This window comes from Gekko japonicus, unplaced genomic scaffold (assembly GCF_001447785.1).
Source record: "Gekko japonicus isolate JY-2015 unplaced genomic scaffold, Gekko_japonicus_V1.1 scaffold114, whole genome shotgun sequence".
NCBI lineage: Eukaryota > Metazoa > Chordata > Lepidosauria > Squamata > Gekkonidae > Gekko > Gekko japonicus.
The window spans coordinates 28,716-52,235 of record NW_015173125.1 but is presented as its reverse complement, the minus strand read 5'-3'; the positions used below and the strand labels follow the sequence as shown (position 1 = coordinate 52,235).

The window sequence follows — 23,520 nt, the reverse complement described above, 5'->3', positions numbered from 1 at the left end:
CACAAGGTGATTCAGAAGCTGTTGGAACAGAAGGCGGAACTAGTGCTGATAGCACCCTTTTTACCATAAAGAGCTTGGTTCCAAGATCTGAAGAGATTGTCGACTGTGGAACCATGGTGTCTACCACTGGGAAAGACTTATTGTCACTAGGACCAGCATAACCATCTCTCCCAGCCCTCCTAAACCTAACAGCCTGAAGGTCGAGCGGAAACAGCTAGAAGGGTTGGGTTACCCTGACAGGGTGTCAGACACAATGTTAGTTGTCTAGGAAGGGTTCAATGAATAGGGTATATAACACAATCTGGTAGGTTCTTCACTCTTGGTGTTCAGAATGTGATTGGGAACCATTAAATGTGTCAGTTAGAGGCATTTTAGCTTCTCCAAGATGGTTTGGATAGAGAGCTAAGCATGAGTACATTAAAGTGGCAGGTGGCAGCTGTATCGGCAGTAATGGGGGCAAGGAAGGGAAGTCCTTTAAATTGCCATCCACAAATTTCAAGATTCCTAAGGGGTGACTACGTGGTTAAAACTGCCACAAGTGCAGAGGTTTCTAACTTGGAACCCACATAGAGTCCTGGGAGCATTCTGTAGAGAACCTTTGAACCCACAGAGTCTCAAGGAATTAACATTCAAGACCTTGTTTTTAGTGGGCATCATGTCAACTAGGTGGATGTCGGAACTGAGGACCCTGCCAGTTGACAGGGAACTCCATGTTTTCCACAATGATAGGGTGCCACTATGTTCCCAAGGTTAATCCAGTTCTTTCACAAGTCAGAGATCATTGTCTTACCTTCCTTTGTCTCAATTATAGACATGACAAGGAAAGGAAATGGCATTGCCTAGATGTTCATAGGGTATTTAGTTTTTCCATGACAGGGCATACATTGGCATGATTTGGATACCTTATTTGTTTCTTTTCGGATATCTGCTTTAGGTTAACTGGTATCACTTTTTACCTTAAGTAGGTGGTTTTAGGGGTGGCATCATTGTTGCATGCAAGGCTCAGGGGCTGGATCCACCCAAAGGTCTTCCAGCATACCAAAACACACAAAGGAAACAGCAGTACAGGCTGTACAATACAGTATTTAATTACAATATTTAAACAGCAACCATTAACAAAAGTTTAGGCTCAGGGGCTGGATCCACCCAAAGGTCTTCCAGCATATTCGCTGCAGGGAGCTGCTGTGTCAGCAGCTTACAGATCCATCCTTGGAGGGTACAGTGGCCCCGTGGAAGTCTGTGCACTCATTTATTAGACACTATAGAGTAGATAAGCTGACCTTGGCTGTGGCAGCTTTTCATTGGGGTGTGCTGTAGCACACCCTATAAACCAGAAGCTGGATTTCCCACCCTGGAGCACATTGCTATTTTATGTCCCAAAAGTAAGGACTTCCCCACTCCCAGGACCACTGGAGAATAGAAGATTTGTATTCACTTACCGTGAAGCTTCCTTTCTTGGTGGTCTGGGAGTGGGGCAGTCCTACCCACCCAGTTTTGGGGGGCAGCTTCTGGAGGTTATTTTGGGGGGATGTAGAAACTGGATGAACATTTATGCAGTTTCTCTGAGGTGCTAAAACAAAAATTCGTGAGTTAATCGGGTGAGAGAGCAACAGAGGGTTTCAACATTGGCCTACACCCACTGGAGGGGCATGAAGTTACAATGCTGGTTGCCCTGAAAATCGAGTTTCACTATGGTGGGGAGAAGTGTTTTTCTTTTCCTTAGTGTGATGTTGGGGGATGCATGGCCTGGAGATGACTGGGATGTTCCCAGAGGACAGGCCCCTCCCCTTTTTGGACTGATCTGAGGAAACCAACCCTGTTCCAGAGGAGGAGGAGGCTATTCCCAAGAGTAAGGACTGCCCCACTCCCGGACCACTGAGAAAGGAAGCTTCATGATAAGTGAATACAAAACTTCCATTTGTTTAGGGTTTTTTTTTACTGTCTATTGCAAAGTGTTTTCGGTCAAAATAGCTACAGCATTTGCATTGTCCCTGGTCTTTCACTGGCTACTTTCCTTTGATTTATTTTTTTGCTCTCACTTTCCAGAATCACCAAAGTCAACTAGAGATTTTTGATGAAAATGTTGCCCATATAAGCACTTGGCTCTACCAAGCTGAAGCCCTGTTGGATGAAATTGAGAAAAAGCCAGCCAGCAAGAAAGATGAGACAGTGAAGGTGGCAAACATAATGTTTTACTGATATGCTTTGCACAGTAATAGCACATTCTGTATTCAAACCCAGCCAGATTTCTTGGTTGATTTCTCCCATTCCACACTCCTTCCCTATTTGACCCTGCTGTGTACTAAGCTTATGCTGTTTTCTTTCCTGTCTTCTAGCGTTTAACATCAGAATTGGATGAAGTTAGCCTCAGAGTGGATAATGTGCGTGACCAAGCTATTATCTTGATGAATGGACGTGGCATGTCATGCTGTGAACTTGTAGAACCTAAGTTGGCTGAACTGAACAGAAACTTTGAAAAGGTATCACAGCATATCAGAAGTGCTAAGGTGAGGAAAGAGTAACATTAGAATAAGAAAATTACTTAATAGTTCCAGAAAACTGATGTTTTTTGCTTTTTAAAATGTACAAGCATCTTTTCTTTTTAAGTGGATTTCTTGCCTCTTCTCAGTTAATCCAATGCTAGTCAGTTCTATCTAGATTATAGCCAGGCACATTTTCTTCATAAGATATATACATTGTAGTAAAGTGGGCTAATTACATATTTCATTTTTTTTTTATTGGAGATGGTCCAATAATGATCAGGAAAAATTATGCATTACTTTTCCTCATGTGGTGATGGGAGTTGAGCATGCACAGCTTCTAAAGATAAGCTTAAAATTATTTGTTTTGGGGGAAGGAAACTGCTGGCTCCACCTACTGGGAGCAACACATGCTCAGAGTGGGTGGAACCATGCTTTCCACTCACCTTTTCAACTGCCAAAACAGAGACATTGTGAGGAGCTTCAACTCTGAGCTACACCTTCTCTCAAAACATAGGATACATAGTGAGTTAAGATTTTGGATGCTGTTTTGAGTTATTTTTTATTCTCTACATTTGGCAAACTCACTCTTCTCTCAGCTTAATTCCCACCATTTTTGTCCATAAGTCTTTATGGCACAGAAGACTTCTTTGAAATGTTGGGTTGTTTGTGGGGTCAAGTTGCCAACTACTGCTGGTTACACCAAGTGTCTTTTGTGCTCAGGGGAACAACACTGAATTGCCTTGTACCTGCATTGCTTAAAGTTTACCAAGCAAACCTCACCTTCTCTTGGTTGGAAGTCTGGCAGAACCAATAGATCACTTGGCACTTACTGTAACTTTGATACTGACTTGAAAGAAAGTTATTAAAACTGATTTTGGACTCAGGGCTCCCCCCCCCCCCCCCAGCATGTATTGTGGTGTATTCTAAGAAGAAAAAGGACAAAGATCACACAAAGCAGTTCCTCTCCTCTGCTTCAACTTCATACTAGAATCCCTTCCAGCTCTATCATATGTGACCCAAGGCTAGTCAGCTTCTGTACCCAGTTGATAAAGCAACGTCATGTCCATTGTGTTGGAGGTTCCATCCTTCTATTCCTGCAACCACACCTTTGGTTGCTCTGCTCTCTTCCAGAATGTAGATTCAGTCTCACAGGGCAGATCCAAGATTTATTTGTTGTTTATTTAAAGCAGTGGTTCCCAAACTTATTTGGCCTACCATCCCCTTTTCAGAAAAAAAATTACTCAGCGTCCCCCTGGAAATCTACCTTCAAGAAGTGGACAAAAAGATGCAGTGACAAATTTGCACATAGTAAAGAAAGACGTTGCTGTAAATAAGGCACTTTGAAGCTCGAAATCATAAAAGTATTTTATAAAATCAATCATAGTAACATTTGCATACACACAGAAAATTAAGATAACAAAGGATAATATTAAAATAAAAATCACAAATAACATTAAAAAAATCCTAATGAGAAGGATGAACCTGGTGCGCTGCTATCAATTTATTAATGTTTGGCTCTATTTTTGTCAGCAGCAATCTTAAATCACCGTGATTAGCTATTTGCAGTGGGTTTCTTTTTTTAGTGAACAGATTTGTGACCGCACTGAACCCACGTTCCACTAAATATGTTGAAGGAAATGCAATTAGAAACTTTTGTACTATAGCCCATAATCCAGGATAAAGTGTAGGCATCTGCTTTTGCAGCCAGAACTATTGGCCAGAGTTTTAAAACCAAAGGAAATAAAGCTGCTCTCGCCCTATCTGCACAACACTCTCAGAGATCAGAAAAGCACAACAAGACAGAGACACAAAAGCCCTGGCCTAAAACTGGGAAACACACTCTGAGAACTGACCAGTCCCTCCCCCCAAAGCCAAAACCCCAAAAAGATTAACCACGGAACACAATCAAACAGCCCCCCAGCAGCAAGGCCTCCCCAGCAAAAACCAGCAACAAACAAGCAAAAACATTACAGTTTGTCTGACAAACCACAGCACAGAAGCAAGGCCCACACACTCCCACACCCACTGCCAGTACCCTTCCAAGCAACCAAAAGGAATAAAGCAGAACTTTTAAAAACAAGACCGTCACAAATCACAATGGAAAACCACAACAGAACAACACCAGAGCACTATCAGGGACAACAAATGTACAACACTGAACCCACAAACAGCAGCTGCCCCCCCCCGCAAACCAAAACACACAAAGGAAACAGCACTACAGGCTGTACAATACAGTATTTAATTACAATATTGAAACAGCAACCATTAACAAAAGTTGAATCACAAAATTAAAAACATTGAGCAAAAACCATCACCACACCAACAAGCAACTACTACAGTTAATTAAAAGAAACAATCCAACAGAAATACTTTTAAATGCAAAACAAACTTTTAGAACTGTCACCAAAATTGTTTAACTTTAAAAGATTAAGCCAACCCCCCACCCCAACCCCAACAAGCAACTACAGTTAATTTAAAAACAATTTGCAAATGCATGGCTGTGATTGGCTGTGGGGACCCCTCTTCCCCTTCCCCTCTGCTTTAGATAGGTTCTGGAATCTTCTTTCTTTATGCTTCCACCTCCCCCTTATTTTTATTCAACGCCCTCCAATTGCACCCAAGGCTCCTACCGCCCACCTGGATTGTTCCAGCGCCCCCCAGGGGGCAGTATTGCCCACTTTGGGAACCAGTGATTTAAAGCATCTCTGTACTTCTTTTGTATCTGAATAAAATCCCCAGTGTGGTGAACATCAAAACATAAAAGTATTTTAACATTAAAACAGGGTTTAAAACAGTTGAGGGACTGTTCCCTAGTGCACTAAAGCATTGCCCACTTTGGGAACCAGTGATTTAAAGCATCTCTGTACTTCTTTTGTATCTGAATAAAATCCCCAGTGTGTTGAACATCAAAACATAAAAGCATTTTAACATTAAAACAGGGTTTAAAACAGTCGAGGGACTGTTCCCTAGTGCACTAAAGCAAGCGGTGGTCCACCCTCTCCTAAAAAAAAACACCTTTGGATCTGACCAAATTAGCTAATTACCGGCCGGTATCCAATTTGAGAAGGTGGTGGCAATTCAGCTGCAGGGTTTTTTAGATGACACCTCCGCATTAGATCCTTTCCAATCTGGTTTCTGACCAGACCATGGGACGGGGATGGTCCTGGTTGCCCTCACAGATGATCTCCGGAGGCATCTGGATCGAGGTGGTACGGCAGTGTTGTTGTTGTTAGACCTGTCAGCGACATCAACTACTGAACCACCACCTTGCTGACACCGGGATTCAAGGGTTTGCCTTTCAGTGGCTCTCCTCGTTACTTCAGGGTCGGGGACAAAGGGTGGCTGTTGGGGAACAGCTGTCTGGAAGGCACTCACTAACTTGTGCTCCATCCTATCTCTTCTCCCTGTGAGAAGGACTTGCTGTTGTTACCCAAACTGGACACATAGAAGGGGAAATTAGCTTTAAAAGGGTTCCAGAAAGGAATAATGCAGGACCTTGTAAGTCTGTTTATACCAGGCTGGATCTCAGTGGGGATACTCAAAAATAAAATTATGAAGAAAGTGAGAGTAATTGTAAACACAAATAGCTTTGTTGTGTACAAAATAAAATAAAAAGAATAAAAATGTATAGAACATACGCTAGGCATCTGAGAACTAATTCCATAAGTAACCATACACCAATAAGAGGGCACACTTATAAAAGGTAGGCGGGAGGAAATTGGCGAGTTTTAAGGAAGGGCCATTCAACCTGAAATCCTGGGCTTGAGTTCTGGAGAGGTCCGGGGCAAACATAGTTGAGGTTCAAGGAGCAGGGGGGGAAAGGAGCCTGCATAACAGTTGCTATGTTCAGATAGTGGGAGAACCTGGCAGACTTTACACTAACTTGGGATGGTCTTTTTATGGAGAAGAGCCCCATAGCTAGACATGGGACCCCCCCCCCTCCCAAGAACATTATTGGTTGAACATATGGACCTTAAATTTGACTGGGCTGTTTGAAGGTAACCGCTGTCAAACTTTGGCTGGAAAAAGTGGGGAAAATATCTTGATTAGATTATTGTGAGCTAAATCTACATGGGTACAAAGAGCCTGAGTGAGGCAACCTGATTAACATGCTTTAATTAGGTTGAAGTGAGCCAGATCTGCATTGATACAAAAGTTTAGTGGGTCAAGATAGCTCCTGAACGATGGATAATAAATTAATGAGTCGAGTGCCCTTCTTGATTGAGAAGAAAGGAAAAAAAAGGAAAAAGACGAACCACACATTGGTTAATGTAATAGCAACTTCCTTGGGCTGGGCAGACACCTCTGGGGTAAGCCAGGATGTTCCAGTGTTGAAAAGTCTTTTGTTATTGAGAATGAAGTGAAATCTTATTGAGAAGTCTTATTGTTATTGAGAACCCTGAACTACGTGGCATTGCACTTAATCAGTTTGTAATGCCAGCACACTCTTCTTCTTTCCTAGGATTTTTCAGTGTCATGGCTGTACCCTGATGTCTTTATGAGACTCTCCAAATTTCAGATCCTCTTGGAACTTAGTTGTAAAAGGGTGTGTGTGCCTATTAAAACAACTGAGTCCAAAATAGGATGGGGACCCCAGTAACCAAGAGGGTCTCAGCTGGAGGTGGAAGTGGGGTCCTCACACTATTTCATCCCAGCACTTGGCAGAAACTTCTGTTCATTATCCTGCTGTTGCAGATGTTTCTGTCTGAAGTCATCATTAAATAATTCTTCAAAGGTTTGATGAGGCTTTAGCCTCCAGTTCCAAAGGTTACTGTTATGTGTCTTCTTTTAGTTTTGTCACAGTTGATGAGAAGTTCCATTTGCTAGTTTTGTCCTGTCAATGTGATGCACAAAGATCACAGGTTGTGTACCTATAACTGATGTTCTGTGCAGTCACATTACCACCCACCTTCTCCTGCTGCATCTACGGAAGAACTGAGCGGGAAGTGTTGCTCCATGGTCTCTGGAGCCATGCTACCTGGTGCTTACAGTGAATGGAGCCAGCACCAAAAAATCATTTTAAGCTCAGCTCTAAAACTTTTACTTACTTGAATCTGTGCATGTTTGATTCCTGTTGGTGTGACTGCACAGATAATCACTTGGAGAACATCAGTTATAGGAAAGCAGCCTGTTCTTATATATAGTCAGAAACACACCAGCTCTGTCAACTTTGTCAGCATTGTATATGGAGCCTTATCTGTAAGTTATCATCCTTATTACAGGGCACATAATAACTTTTTGTTTTCAGCCTCCTCCTAGAGCACATCAGTGATGGCTTCTGGTCACTTCAATTAATCATTTTTTTTTTTTTTTAAAATAAGTCTGCGCTATACATGGTCCTTAGCCATTCTGTATAATAAGGTTATGCATATGACATCTTTCTAGCATGGGTCACTGGGAATGCAGCATGCTCAGGACAGCCTCTCAGAGCTCCTAGGTGATTATCTCTGTTCCAAGCTTAGGTGTGGCTCTAATTCTTTCATCTTACAACTGAGCTAATACATTAGAATAATCCCTGGCCATATTTCACTTACTACAGAGGCCTACAAGAGAAACATGTTCTGCAAACATGCCTTTGCATTTGCAACTTCACTGATGTAGTTTGTTAATTAATATAGCACCAGCAATACACACAGTACTTTAAAGAGGTCATTCAGGGGATGAAGGGGTTGTGCCAAAGGCTTCCTGGTAAAAGTCGGTTTTAAGTGTGAATCTGAAATAAAGGAAGAGAGAGATGTGACTTCATGTAAGTATTGTGAGAGAGAGCTTGGAAGCATAAGGCACACAAAGGGATAAAGGGAAGAGTTATTTGAAGGATCAGGAAGCATTCTGAAGTTTGTGGAGCTGGCAGGGCAGATTATGGGGTAGGATATATCAAGATACATAAACAGAGGAATAAGGATGTGCAAAGCTATAGAGTGCTTTAAAACTAAGGACAAAGAATTTGTGTTTGATCTGAAGTTAACGGGAAGCCAGAATAGGGATTTAAAGGCTGTGTCATATGACCAGAGTGATGAGACATGAAACATTTTAGAGGCAGAGTTCTGGCTAAAGATGAGGGGATCCTAGCATGACCCAGAAAGGAGAAGGTTGTAGCAGTCATGGTGAGTGATTACTAGAACATAAACCAGAGTTTTTGCACAGAGGGCTGAGGTGAAGTGTGTCTGGATGTGTAGAAACAGAAGGGAGATAATAAAGGGATTATTTGGTGACAAGTCTGAATATGATGAGCAGAATAGGGAGAAAGGGGTTAAAGATGCTTCATACCTGTTCTGCAGTATTAATGATGGTGATGTTGATAGATATGCAGAATATACAATGAAAGGAGAACTTGGAACTGGGGAGACTAGAAGATCATTTTTGGATATATTGAGTGTGAGGTGGTAGTGAAAAATTCAAGGAAAAACATCAGGAAGAATACTGGAAATGTGGATTAGAAAGTGGGAGAAAGTTAAAGTCCAGAGAACTAGTTGGTGTCATTAGAAAATATTCTGTATTAAAAGGGGTTTGCTGATTAGTCTCAATATGTAGAGGAACAATAGGCCAAAGACTGGCTCCGTGGAAATGTTGATTGAGTGATTAGATGGGCAGAAATTGTCGTTGAATCCTAGTGAAATGAATCAAGCAGGAGAGGGTGTTCAGTTGTATCAAAGACAGCAGAGAGGTCATTCAGGATCAGAAAGTCAAGGAGAAAAGACTTTTGGTTTTTGCAGTGAAAAAAAATTGCTGGCAGTTTTAATGTGAAAAGTTTCAGTAGTGGGCAGGACCCATAATGTAGGTCAAGAGATGAATGAGAGAAAGTTGAGACAAGAGTGTGTTTGGGGAGGGAGAAAGATTAGGAGGGAAATTAGATGGTAGTTTGAGAAGGTGGTTAGGTAAGGGATGGATATTTGCGAAACTGTGACATGCTTGCATTAGAGCAGAAACAAGAAAAGATGGGTTGACTGTGAAGGAAAGGAGTGACAGTGGTGAGTGAAAGACAACCCAAAGTGGTAAATCAGGGAGGCATTTGGAGTATTTGGGCAAGTTAATGAACTGAGACATGGCCTGGGGAGAGGGAAGTGATATGCAGTATATCTGTGAGTTGAAGTTGTTGGCTAATTGTTATGTGCCGTTTGTATTTTCATACATTGCAGATGCTTTTCAGTCGGGAGGGTCATAAAGCACATACCAAGCAAGAGCCCCATGGAACTGTAGTGGATTCCACAGTTCTGGATAATTTTGAGTCTGAGCTACAGGACATGCTGAATGTTGTAGAGAAGCACATGGAATCAAATGATGAAGATGAAAAGGTTTGTGAGGATAGGATAACATATTTTTTTAGAATATGCCCTTCACCCCTTGCTCCCTCTAAATAAAAATGGTAAGGCTTTGGCTCTTACATATTTCTCGTGAATCAAATTTGGAACCATTTGTAAAAGAAAAATTGTAAATGCATAATTTTTTTTCTGATCCAGTGATAAAATTTGGATATATATTAAAAATATAGTCCCTCATATAATGTGGTTGCTCCAAACCATATTACTTGCTATATCCCTATATCCTGCTTGTCAGTTTTTCTAGCTTTGAATTTTGTACAGTGAGCAGGAAGTTGGCTATTCTGTGATTCCTTCCATGTAGCTTGTGGCTTCACAGTAATGGAAGGCATTGTAGTGAAGTGGGTTATGAACAAAGAAAATATGGACATTCTTTCCTTCATATTGGCAACTCTACATTCATCCTTAAAGGACCACAGTCTCTGTACTGTGTAATTGCTGAGAGCTGTTCCACTCCTTTGCCACTAGTTACCCAAATTAATTTCAAGCAAAACTTAAATTTTATAAAAGGACCATCCTTCTCCCAGCTGTATACCTCTATCAACTCATAGCTCCAAGTTTGCGTAGAGCCATATCCTTGGCTAGATTTTATGTTCTTCCTTCAGCTATCTTATCTGGCAGATTCCAAGGGATTCCCTATCCTAGCAGGTGCTGTCCTTGTATGAAGGACTGTGTTGAAACTGTCACCCATGTTCTTCTCCAGCGCCCTCTCAATCTAGCGTCCCATCGGGAACTTCTATATCCCATATTAGCCCAACTTTTAGAGACCTCTGATGATTTTAAGGTCCTTTTTTTGCTTGATAACCCAGATACAGAAATAACTGAAATAGTAGCAAAGTTTCTTTGTAGTGCCATGGTCACACGTCTTGATAAGTGACACTTTGAATTAGGTTTTATTATGCTGTCTCTCTGTTTATTTAATCTGTAACTCTAATTTTACTCTGCACGGATTTTGTATTTAGATTATTGTATCTACATGTATATGCCAATAAAGGCTTGTCTTGAGTAAAAGGACCATCCTCAGTTTTACCAAGGGAACTGTAGTGTTTGTTTTTCAGTTGAAAAATTGCTTAGGGCGTAAATGGCTTATGTCCATTTCCTGAAAGGCTTTTTAAAAAAACTTGCCAGAGTAAAAAAGGCATAAGCAGACCGTTGAATGTGAATAATACTTGGGTGTACAATTCTCCTTAAATTACATGTGCTCATCAGTTGTGAATGATAACTCACACTGTTGTGATTCACTGCTGATGGGTCTCTTTATATTTGATATAAAATGTCCCATGCACATGAGTGAAAGAGGGAAGTGGAAAAAGTGTCTCACCCAGAGAGGTTTCTGGCTCGTTCTTAACATGACCAAATCAAGTTACGATCTCCATTTAAAAGAAATGGCTGTTAAGTAGCACTAATTGTTTTGTAATCTTATGTTTGAACAAATTTAGTTGGATGAAGAGAGGGCTCAAGTTGAAGAGGTTCTACAAAGAGGTGAGCAGTTACTACAGCAACTTTCAGAAGACAGCAGGAGAGAAAAAATCCGTTTGCAGCTCCTGTTTCTGCAGACAAGGCACAGCAGCAACAAGGTCAGTTAAGGCTATTGGCGTCATGTGGAGGAACTCTCAGACACTTCCTTCTGCCTCCCTCCACACTGGTGTCCAGGCACACATGGCTGTGTGCATTAGAAAAGTCTGTCAGTCTGTTATACGTATCCATGCCCCGATTTTATTGTCATATTGACAGTAAAGGTTCACTTTAATTCCAGGTGCCCTCCAAATATCCTCATTATGATCTTAAGCAGTTCCTTTCTGATATGTAAATGAAAGCCTTTCTATCAAGACCCTGAAACCTTTTAGCTTGGTTCTTAAGTCATCGCTTCTCAGGTGCTTCTCTTTGGTTGCTGCAAATATATTTCTCCTCTGTGGTGCTTGCAAGCTCATCTTTGTGCACAAGGGCTCCTTGAAAAACACTAAACTTGTGCACACTGCAGTGGCAAAGGAAGCAAATGCTGGAGGAGAGAAAAACCTTCATAGCAGCCAGAGAGAAATGTGAGGGTGCCAGTTAGCCAGCCCCCTCTCCGTCAGATTTAAGTGCCTTTCTTGGCTTCTTAAATGTGTGCGTGTGGAGGGGTTGGTTGGCTGGTTGCCTCTTGGGAGTTCAAGAGGTCATTAATACCTCCTTGAGTGAGGGGGTGGTTGCTGCAGCCTTGAAACAGGACCTACTACTAAACAAACCTACCCTGGAGACAGAGATTTCAATAACTATTGACCCGTCTCGAGTGTTCCATTTTTGAGCGAAGTGATTGAACAGGTAAGTGGCTGGACTACTTTTAAGCATTCCTAGAAGAAGTGGATTGTTTGGATCCTTTCCAATCTAGTTTCAGGCCTGGTTGTTGTTCTTTTCAGCCCACAAGACTTCAACTTTTCCATTGTGCTCATCAACATCTACATGAAACTGCTGGGTGAGGTCTTCTGGAGATATGGGCTGGGTGGTCTCCAATATGCAGATGATACTAAGCTCTATCTCACTTGCAGCCAGTCCCAGGGAGGTTGTAGAAACCCTGAACTGGTGTCTGGGTGCAATTTTTGAAGAAGATGTCGGTAACAAACTGAAGCTTAATCCTGTCTGGATGGAAGTGCTACTGGTGTGTGAAGGGTATGACCTGGGCCTTAAGGAACAGGTCCATAGTTTGGGGATGCTCTTCAGTCCTTAATGTATGCTGGCCTCAAGCCATATAGGGCTTTGAAAGTTAGTACCAGCACCTTGGATTGTGAGCCAGTATACAACAAGAAAGATTAGATTAATACGATCCTACAGCCCACAGCCAACATGCTAGCCGCAATATTCTTAGCTTCCAGACAGTCTTCAAGAGCGGTCCAATGTAGAGTGCACTGCAGTAATCTAATCTAGATGTTACCAGGACATCCATCACAGTGGGAAGATCTTTCCTGTCCAGGAACAGCCACAGGAGCCCCAGATCCAGCAGCACCCCCAAACTGTGAACCTGCTCGTTTAGAGGGAGTGCAACAAAATCCAGAACAGGACATATCAAAATTCTGTGGTTAAACCTTCCCACCTCCCACACTAGTAATACCTCTGTTTTGTCAGGATTACGTTTCAGGGATATACATTTGTAAATAAATAATAATAAATATCTGCACTTTGTCTCTGTCCTAGTCCTCCTCTGTAATTGGTGATATCTTGTACATATCTCCTGTCACATTTCCAATGGGTAAAGGAGAAGTGCATGCTCTGTGAAGTCTGAAGGGGTACTTGGGCCACTGGATTAAATCGTTTGCCGGAGTATTAAGAGACTGTTCTGTATAATCAATAGAGTACAGGGCTTTGAATTGCTTTTACTCCAAAATTCCCTGGATTTTTTTGCAGTTTCAGTATTAGCTTCTCATCTTGCAGAAGCATCTTTTAAACTTTCTAATTGGTTTAAGTGTTAAGGACAAAGCCATAGGCAGTGAAGTGAGATATCTGGACCACGATTTCCATATATTATATCTTTTTGTCTTCTCCCCTTAACCACTTTTATTTGTCCCACTTTCCTTTGTTTGGTTATAGGAACTATGGTCCTTGCAAAGGGGAAAGGTGGTGAATATCTCTCCATCTTCACAGTATAAGACTGACCAAGACAGTCTGTTGAGTTGGCTTAATGAGACAGATGGCCGATTGTCAGGGCTACAGGGAGCAGATGATGAGCAGGAACTACAGGTAGATATTTTTAATTGTGAAAAGTATTTCTCCTTTTGTTATCACCCAGTGATCCAGACACTGTTTGACCACTGTTTTATCAGCTGGAGGATCTATTAGAGATAATTTGCCAGAACCAGACAAGACACTTTCTGGCTCAGCATTTTGCCTCTGTATGCAGTTTGCACTCCATGATGTCATTTGTTATTTTTATAGTGCTTTAATACCATAAAAATGCATCTTTCAGCTTAGTGTTTTGGAAGAAAAGGAGGGCATGCCTTGAATCGAGGTACAATTTTAGTTGGTCTCAGAACTGGTCCAATCACAGTTCATAAATGCATGTGCGCTTCTGTTTAGCAATACATGTACACAGGATATTCATCCTTTACATGGAAACACCAGCATAAACACAGTCGTAGTTCCTACTGTATAATCCATGATGCTGCTGACAAACTTTAAACACATAGATGTTCTGTGTTAAAATTATTAGGAGCCCCTCTTGAGTAATTGTATTCAAATGAGTGGGAGTTGTACAAGAACCCTTGAACTGAGGGCGCTTTATTCATTAGGAAAGAAATCACAAGGGGCTTATACTAATCACGAAAAACTTACTGATGGATAATAGAAGACCATAATTGGAAATTATTTTTTTTTGTAATTTTTCTCTCTCTGCTGAACAAAAAACGAATTAAGAACATAAGAGCACAAGACAAGCCATGTTGGATCAGGCCAGTGACCCATCCAGTCTAACACTCTGTGTCACACAGTGCCCAAAACCCAGTTGCCATCAGGAAGTCTACCAGTTGGGCCAAAACTCCAGAAGCCCTCCCACTGTTGTCCCCCAAGCACCAAGAATACAAAGCATCACTGCCTCAGATATAGTATTCCATCTATACCTTGTGGCTAATAGCCACTGACGGACCTCTGTTCCATATGTTTCTCCAATCTCCTCTTGAAGCTGTCTATGCCTGTAGCCACCAGTGCTTGCTGTGGCAGTGAATTCCACGTTTTAATTACTCTTTGGGTGAAGAAGTACTTCCTTTCATCTGTTCTAAGCCTACTGCTCATTAATTTCATTGAGTGCACACAAGTTCTTGTATTGTGGGGAAGGGACAAAAGTACTTCTTCCTTTACGTTCTCTATCTCAAGCATGATTTTGTAAACATCTTATCATGTCACCCCTCAATTTTCATTTCTTCAAGCTAAAGAGCCCTAAGCTCTTTAAGCTTCCTTCATAGAGAAGGTGTTCCACCCCTTAATTATTTTAGTTGTCCCCTTCTTCACCTTTTCCAGTGCTATAATATCTTTTTTCAGGTGTGGTGACCAGAACTGCACACAGTATTCCAAATGAGGCTGCACCATAAATTTATATAGGGGCATTATGATACTGGCTTATTTGTTTTCAGTCCCCCTCCTAATAATTCTCAGCATAGCATTTGTCTTTTATATTGTAGTTGCACACTGAATTGGCATCTTTAGTGAGTTATCTACCATGACTCCACAAGATCTCTCTCATGGTCAGTTACCACCAGTTCGGACCCCATCAACATATATTTATAGTTAGGATTTTTACTTTGTACTTGCCCACATTGAACCTCATTTGCCATGTTGACGCCCACTTGCCCATCCTCGACAGATCCCTCTGGAACTCCTTACAGTCCTCCCTGGTTTTCACTGCTCTGAACAACTTAGTGTCATCCGCAAACTTAGCCACTTCACTGCTTACTCCCAACTCCAAACCATTAATGAACAAGTTAAAAAGCATCAGTCCTGAACTTCCGGTTTTGGTGGCGCGAATGGCGGTCACTCTCCTGGGACGCTCCCGGAGGCGAATCACCCACGCGTGGAAGGGGGGGATCTGCATAAGCGGAGACCCTAAGGAGCCTTAGGTAAAAGCTCCGGACCAGGGGGCGCACCGGGGAAGTGCCTCTTTGTCGACCTGACGGTTGGAAATTGAGGCTCTCCCCATGCCCCAGAGGCCCCGCCGCGTTGTGCCCCTCTGTTCTTGGAGTGATGAAAAGCGAAGAAGCGAAAGTAAAAGAAAGTGAAAGACGGCTTACTGTGAGTGACGATCAAACTAAATGATAAAGACTTAAGCGCATCCCCCCCACTGGACTAAACGGTAGGAAGGAGGGTGACAACCCCCCCAATAGAACGAGACGGTTTTAACCGAGAAAGGGGGGGGAGTGAGAATCTTACAAAGTAAAGTTACCTTTTGGGGAATTCCTTAAAGCGAGGAAGAGGGAGTGAGTCCCAAGCTGCGCGGCACAAACTTTTAAAAGTAAACAATAAAGCTAAGATGTCGGGGCAAAAGAAGCTGCAGGACAAGCCGGCAAAGAGGACGGGAGGGACTTCCGGTCTAAACCCCCGCCTTACTGAGCCAGCTGTCACTCAACAAGAAAGTGAGATGCTTTGCCCTCTACTGGACCAAATGTTGAAAATCAATCAAACGTTGTCTAATATGGAAAGTGTCCTCAGTAATCAACAAAAGCAATTGACAGATACAACCAAGAAGATGGAGGAGATTGCAAAGAAATGTCTGGTGTCAACGGAAGAAACACAAAAAATCAAGAAGAAGGTCAATAAAATGGAAAAACATCAAGAAGTACAAGATAGCAAACTACTGATGTTACAAATGGTAAAATCAAACTTGACTCTCCGATTTCAAGGTATAAAGGAGGTAGAAAAAGAAGATCTCAGAAGCACATTGGCGAATGCTCTGGCACCACTGACTGGAGTGAAGCGGAAAAATTAAGCGAAGAGATGGATTTGGTTTATAGAGCCTATTCCATCTATACAAGGAAAAATAATCTGCCAGCAGAAGTGGTTGTGAAATTTACCAAGCAATGCATCAGAGATCAAATCTTGAAAGTAACTTCATCAAAACCTTTGAAAATCGGAGAGCAGAGCATAAAGATTTTAAAAGATGTTCCATTTGAAATTCGTATGAAAAGAAAGGCTTATAAGGGACTGACCACATTCTTGCAAAGTCAACAAGTTAATTACAGATGGTTGATTCCAGAAGACAAGAGAGAAAAGATAGACTCCATTTTCAAGGCTCAAGACTTTTTGAAGAGGCACGTCAGTTCAGAGGATGAGGCAGAACTCACTAAATGGGCAGTATTTAGCAGTGAAGAAGACAGCAGCTCGGAGGGAGGGGACAAGGAATCGGAAGGTGGAGCAGCAGCGAAAGGTCCATCTTACAACTTGAGAGGCAAAAAGTGAAGTTCCCCAAGGTTTGAAGATATGTTCAGAAAGCGCGATAGACAATACTAACCCCAAAGGGACATTATTAACATACTAAAGGTCTTTATTTTTTACAGGTAAAGATTAAAGAAGACAGGACAATTACAGAAGAAGCCAAAGATTTTATGCATACTAATAACAGACTAATATACTAATCAAAGCATCACTCACCACTTTTCTTGATCCATCTATATACCCTCCCTGTTTTCTGAATTTAAAAGCAATAAAATTCTCTCCTCTTTAGAAGAGTTTATAACAAACAAACAAAAAAGCATCAGACCTAGTACCAAGCCCTGTGGCACCCCACTGCTTACTACCTTCCACTGTGAAATCTGCCCATTTATACTCACTCTCTGTTTCCTGTTAATTAACCAGTTTTTAATTCACAAGACAACTTGTCCTTTTATCCCATGACTGCTGAGTTTACTTAGGAGCCTTTGATGAGGAACTTTATCAAAAGCTTCCTGAAAGTCTAGGTAAACAACATCTACTGGGTTACCCTTGTTCACATGTTTGTTTACCCCTCAAAGAACTCTAAATGGTTAATGGGATCAGATCTTCCCTTACAGAATCGATGCTGATTTTTCCTCAATAGTTTTTGTTCATCAATGTGCCTACTAATTCTATCTTTACTAATGGATTCTACCAACTGCCTGACCCGTAATTTCCCAGATCTCCTTTGGAACCTTTTTTAAAGATGGGGGTTACATTAGCTACCTTCCAGTCCTTGGGAATGGAGGTGGATTTCAGTAATACAGCGCATATTTTTGTCAGGAGATCCACATGTTCCCATTTGAGTTCTTTTAGAACTCTAGAATGTGTATGCCATCTGGGCCTGGTGATTTCTTAGTTTTTAATTTGTCCATCAGTCGTAGTACCTCCTCTCTTGTTACCTCAATCTGACTTTTGACACCCCTCCTGAAATCAGCAGTTCTGGAGTTGGCAAGCACTTCCCATCTTCACAATTAAGACAGGCAAAAATGCATTCAGCTTCTCTGCCACTTCCCTGTCATCCTTTTGTAATCCTTTTACTTCTTGGTCACCCAAGGGCCCCACTGCCTCCCTTGCTGATTTTCTGCTACTAATATATTTGAAGAATTTTTTAATTGTTGATATTTATGTTTTTTGCAATATGTTCCTCATAGTCCCTTTTTGCCTGTCTGATCACCGACTTTTATTTCATCTTCCAAAGCCTGTGCTCCCTTTTATTTACCACATTCGGACTACCCTTCCCACTGCTTAAAGGAATCCTTTGACCTTTTAATGATTGTGTTACGTTGTCTGTTAACCATGCAGGCCTTTTTAAAATACCTATTCATACCTTTCGTAACCTGTGGTATACATTGTATCTGAGCTTCCATTATTGTAGTTTTAAATACTTTCCAAGCTTCCTGAAGGGATTTGACCCTCCTTACCTTTCCTTTCAGTTTCTTCTTCACAAGCCCCCTCCTTTCAGAGAAGTTATCCCTTCTAAAGTTAAATATTTATTTATTATTACATTTATGTCCCGCCCTCCCCGCAAGCAGGCTTGTGTTGTGTTATCTTGGTCTTTTTGGGCAACTCCCTATTTACAGAAATGCTAAACTTAATAGCATTATGGTCATTGTTTCCAACTGGTGCTATCATGTTTACATCTCTCACCATGGCCTTGAGCATTACTTAGGAACAAGTGCAGGATCACCTTCCGTTGGGTAGGTTCTGTGATCATCTGCCCCATGGCATAGTCAATGAAGAGTATCTAGAAACCCAATCTCTTTCTCCTGACTTGTTAAATCATCATTAAATTACTAGGTGAGTTAAATTATTGGGCAACATACATGAAGACACCATCTGTAGTCATAAAGCGTAAGAGATCTACAGCTCTTTTAGAATTAGGAGGACAACTATGGTGTAGTGTTGGGTCTGGAATCTGGGAGACTCAGGTTTGAATCCCCACTCCACCATGAAAGTTTGCTGGGTAACTTTGGTCCAGTCACGCACTCTCAGCCTAACCTACTCCAACCTACTGGTTATTGTGAGGATAAAATGGAAAAGGGGAAAATGTTGTAAACCACTTTGGCTCCCCATTGGACAGAAATATGGAGTATAAATGAAATATGAATGTGTAGTCTCAGAGCCTTTTAAAGGAGATTTAGTTAAGGGATAAGTTTTGTTTGTATTTTTGGTCCATGTGACTGATGGTTGCTTCCCCCAGTTGTGTTTTGTCATTCAGTACCACTTCTCTTCTTCGGTGCTGGTATAGTACACAGTACATTGCAAGTCTTAACCAGGCTGCTGGTTGTAAAATCTATCACAGTCTTGCTTATTCGTTTGCTACAGGTGTTGTTACTTGCAGGTTGAATTGAGAAAAGGTACAGTATAGCTCTCCCTTTGAGACCATTACATAGTTTGGGTGTTGAAGTTCTTTTTAGTCATGGGAAAAAGATGGGTTTTGCACAATGATCATACAAAACTGACTTGTACCAAGTCAGACAATTGATCCATCTGCTGGACTTATAGTATTGCTTGCTGGACTTATAGTTTCCTTACATTATATAAAAATGCCCTTACAATTTCTGGTTCTAGTGAGTCTTGTTTTCTCAGTTACCTGTAGTGCAATAGGACACCCTTCTGAGTCCTTTGAAAGCAGTTTAGTATTGTACTTCCTGTCTGTCATATGACTTTAAAAATAATATTTTGTTTAGTAACAGTGAGAAATCTGTGAAACAGTTAGTAATTTTTTAGCAAGTTTGTATACTAGGCAATTTGTCAACTTTTCAATTGCTGGTTATGGAGATTTATAATTAAAGGCATCAATATCTTGGACTCTTGTATAGCACTGGGCCAATTAAGGAGGAGAGTAAAGAATGACACTCATATAGCATAGATAGAATAATGATGTCTGTAGTCTGTTCAACTTAGTGCCCAGTTTTTTCAGTCGCTACTGGTAATTTTTTTTCTTCATGAGGCTAACAGTGGCTTGAAGGGGGCAGTGTAAGTCGGAAAAGTGGCATAGTGGAAATAGTTTAATACCCCATTCCCAGTGTGACTGCAAAGAAATAGTCCAATTTCAGTTGCTGCTATTTTTCTAAAAGTCATCCAGTCATGGATTTCCTACTCTGTTACTGTGATTCCTCAGCTTCCAACCATAATATTTTTTTTCCCCACAGTGAGATGCCAGAACTATTTTTTAATGTATCTTGAAGGAAGTGGTCACAAAGTAGTAATAAATAGCAACTCTTTTAAAGAGTTGTCACTGTGGATGAAAAACTGCTGTAAGCTGTATGCAACTCTATAGGTTGCAGAATGTTAGGCTGTTGTCTGCTTCCTGGTGAACATTTTGAGAGCAGCTGGTCTCTGCTAGGTCATGATCACATGGAGGTATAGTTGGTATGGAGAATTACCACTACTTTGGTCAAATATGTATGTTTGTCGTCGCTATCAGATTTGTCCAGGTTGCTGTCAACAATTTTTACAACCATTTCTGCTTGAGTCCAGTTAACAGAATGGCAGCCCTTTAGTAGTTCTCATCATGTGCTAGAGGCAGAGAAGAGGGCTCCACCTTCGTTGGAAACTATGACAGACATCAGTCCCTTCCCAACTCACAGGCAGATTTTCCCGCCAAAACCTTTTAGTTCCTTCGGTGACTGAGTTGCCTCTAAGCAGCGTGTATTCCTTTTCTTTGGCTTAAATAGCTAAACTGTCCCACCATGATACAGATATTTGTTTAGGCTTATGACCCAACAGAGGAACCTGAGGGAAGTGCAGGAGCTGTCTTGTTTTTTAAACCCTTTTAAAATGGCACTTGGGGCAGAGTAACTTTGAAAACGGAATTTAACTAGCAAGGAACTCTTCCCCCCCCCCCCCCGTCTCCCTGTCTCTATTTATTTCTCTCTCTCCTGTCTGTCTGTCTGTCTGTCTAAGAAAGCCTGGAGAGCGTGTTCTGCTCATTGGTTCACAGTTTTGTGCATTGGACCATTGTAAGAAGGCTGAAATGGTATATGATGAAATCTCCTACCCGGATTACTGTATCTGATACCTTGTAACTCTTTGTATCAAATCAAATCTAAAGTGGAGCCTGTGAATTCGGCTTACTTTATTGGAACCAGTTTTGACTTTCCCAATTTAAGTGTAGACCTACATTGTTTAACTTTGTTGCCGAATGCTCCTTTTGAACAGCTTCTAAATACATACCAATTAATTACTCATCTATGTATAGGAAGGAACTGCATCTCTGCAGAGAGAAAAATTATGTGAAAAGCATTTACTGATGCAGGAAAACAAGCATCGTCCAGACTTTCTTTCTCAGGAATGGAGTCTAAATAGGGCAATAGCAGTTCCCATAAAAACTAGTGAAACCTCCCCATAATTGCCCAATACACATCTGTTTCCTTCCTTCTCTTTACATCCAACTTTCTTCTTTCCCTGAATACAGACAAGAACTGGCAGTGTTTCTCTACTTCCCTCGCATTTCAGGTACTATCAACTGTGCAAACAAAAACACACACCCTTCCAGGCTTTTTTTAAAAAAAAGAAGTTTCATCCTTCCAAACTGAAGCAGACTTTAACTGAGGCTCCACCAATGCATCTACTTTATAAAGATGCTAGTTTTAAAAAAGAAATTAATAGAGTAAGTAAAATTAACTAAATTAAATTAACTTGAGTGACTTTTTTTCCTCCTCAGGCAACTCACCAGAGGATTCAAGGTCCTTATTCATCGATAATCAGAACATCTCCATTCCCTGCAGAATACCTGGTTGAAATAAACAAAATTTTGCTAGCTGTGGCTGATGCTGAGCTCTTACTTAATGCCCCAGAACTTCATGCTGTTATCTATGAGGATTTTTCTACTCAAGAGGATTCTTTAAAGGTATTAGGGACTGAAACATGAAACATGCATTAGGCTAGAGAACAAAAACAGTGCTCTTTGAGTAATTGAGTAATCTTGGGAAAGTCAAGACATTTTCCATGGTTACAAAACTGGCGTAGGTTACATTTTGAATCACTGGCATCTCCAAGTCATAGATAGGGATGGGCACAAATTGGCTGATGAACCAAAGTTTGTCATGAATTTTGGCCAGTTTGGAGGTTCACAAACTGATGAACCACAACGACTTCTCCAAAATTTGAGGGGGCAGTTCATGGTGGTTTGTGACCTTTCATGAAGTGCAGAGCACAGGGGTTTACCCCATGTTCTGCTCTTCACAAGATACAGCTGAGGGGCTGGGAGCTCCCCCTCCCTCAGCTGTTTGGTTTCAATGTCTTGGAGCCATTTAAACCCTGCTTTGAGCTTCCCATGGCTTTTCATAGGGAGCAGAAAGCAGGATTTAAATGGCTCCAAGCCATTTAAACCAATAGCTGTTAGGCAGGGCTCCCTCATGAAGCTTGGTTTAAATGAGCTGAAAACAAGGTGTACTGTATATAGCAAAAATAAAGACCAAACTATAAATGTCTGATATGTTATTCTTAATGATGCATACAATGAGAGAATCTTGCGTAGAAAATTTTACAAAGAGATACAAAAGACAGGAACCTCAAGGAACACTACACCAAATTCAAATTGGGATGCTGAAAACACTAATACAGTCTCTAACATTGCCCTAAGGCTGTGTGATACTTTCACTGAAGATCCAGTATCCCAAAAGAAGCCAGTCACTGTAAGATATCCTCTTATGGGCTTTCCAGCTGTCAAATTTTCCTATTTCACTGGGGTTTTATTTATTTATTTATTGAGCCCCAAATGGGAAAATTTGTCAGCTGGTGAGCTGTGGTCATCTGTGCATTCACACCACCCGCCCTCCTTCCCCTCTGCTCTCGGCCCTTCATCTTGTTTCTTTGAAGGCTGTTGGGCGGCGGTCAGAAGGAACTGGCGGGATCTGCGTGCCCCTCCTTGGTCATGCGCAGTGGAGCCGGGGCGTGACCTGGGAGAGGCGCGAAAATCCCTTTTGCTAGCTATCGGTACCGAGAAGGTCAGCGCAGGCGCAGAGTATCCCAAGGGTGTGAATGCACAGATGACCACTCGAAGATCACCAGTTACAGGTAAGCAACCTGTCTATATCCTCTTATGGGCTTTCCAGCTGTCAAATTTTCCCATTTCACTGGGGTTTTGTTTAACAGCTGGTGAGCCCAAAACGGGAAAATTTGTCAGCTGGTCAGCCCGTAGTGTTCCTTGAGGTTCCACCAATTCCATCTCTCTTTCTTCTGGCCAGGGTGAGCCTCAGTCGAGAGAGAAGTGGAAGGAAGTCCCATCCAGGGTGATCCTGCTTCTTTTTTCCTGGCCAGGGCAAGTCGTGGCTGGGAAAAAGTTGGAGGGAGCCATGCCAGGAGAAAGGTGGAAGGGAGTCCCTTCTGGGTGATCCTGCCCCCTTTCTCCTGGCCACAGTGAGCCTTGGAGAAAGGTGGAAGGGAGTACTTTCCAGGGCGATCCTTGTTCCTTTTCTCCTGGCTGTGACTCGCCATGGCTGGGAGAAATGGGGAACTGAACTTCTTGGACTGGTTTGGATCAGGTGGGGCCCATTTGGCTCGGTTTGGTTTGAAGGCTGCCCCGAACCCCAAAATGAGCAGAACTGCTTTCTTTAGGTTCATGCCCATCCCTGGTCTTGTGTAGTGGGGTGGGGAATCTCTCTCCACCTGAAACTATGATACACTGCTGCCGATCAGAGGATGCAATATTGAACTAGATGGAGGAACGATATGACTCTGTTTAAATCATTGTAAGGCAGTAGGGTAAAGATAAAGACCCAACATGAGTAAAGCCACAGGTTGCTAGACATGAGCAAGGCTGTTAATGATAGGATGTTTTGGAG

At 41.7% G+C, this 23,520-nt stretch overlaps 1 protein-coding gene across 1 annotated transcript in view; it reads left to right on the top strand.

Moving 5' to 3' along the window:
- UTRN (utrophin) overlaps positions 1 to 23,520 on the top strand; it is a gene marked incomplete at its 3' end in the record, with an annotated part of 245,001 nt that overhangs the window by 196,648 nt on the left and 24,833 nt on the right. Inside the window, exons 35-40 of the mRNA XM_015421983.1 lie at positions 2,047 to 2,175; positions 2,337 to 2,507; positions 9,620 to 9,775; positions 11,239 to 11,376; positions 13,361 to 13,510; positions 21,399 to 21,584. Of these exons, the coding sequence (XP_015277469.1) occupies positions 2,047 to 2,175; positions 2,337 to 2,507; positions 9,620 to 9,775; positions 11,239 to 11,376; positions 13,361 to 13,510; positions 21,399 to 21,584 (930 nt within the window). The remainder of the gene's footprint in view (positions 1 to 2,046; positions 2,176 to 2,336; positions 2,508 to 9,619; positions 9,776 to 11,238; positions 11,377 to 13,360; positions 13,511 to 21,398; positions 21,585 to 23,520) is intronic.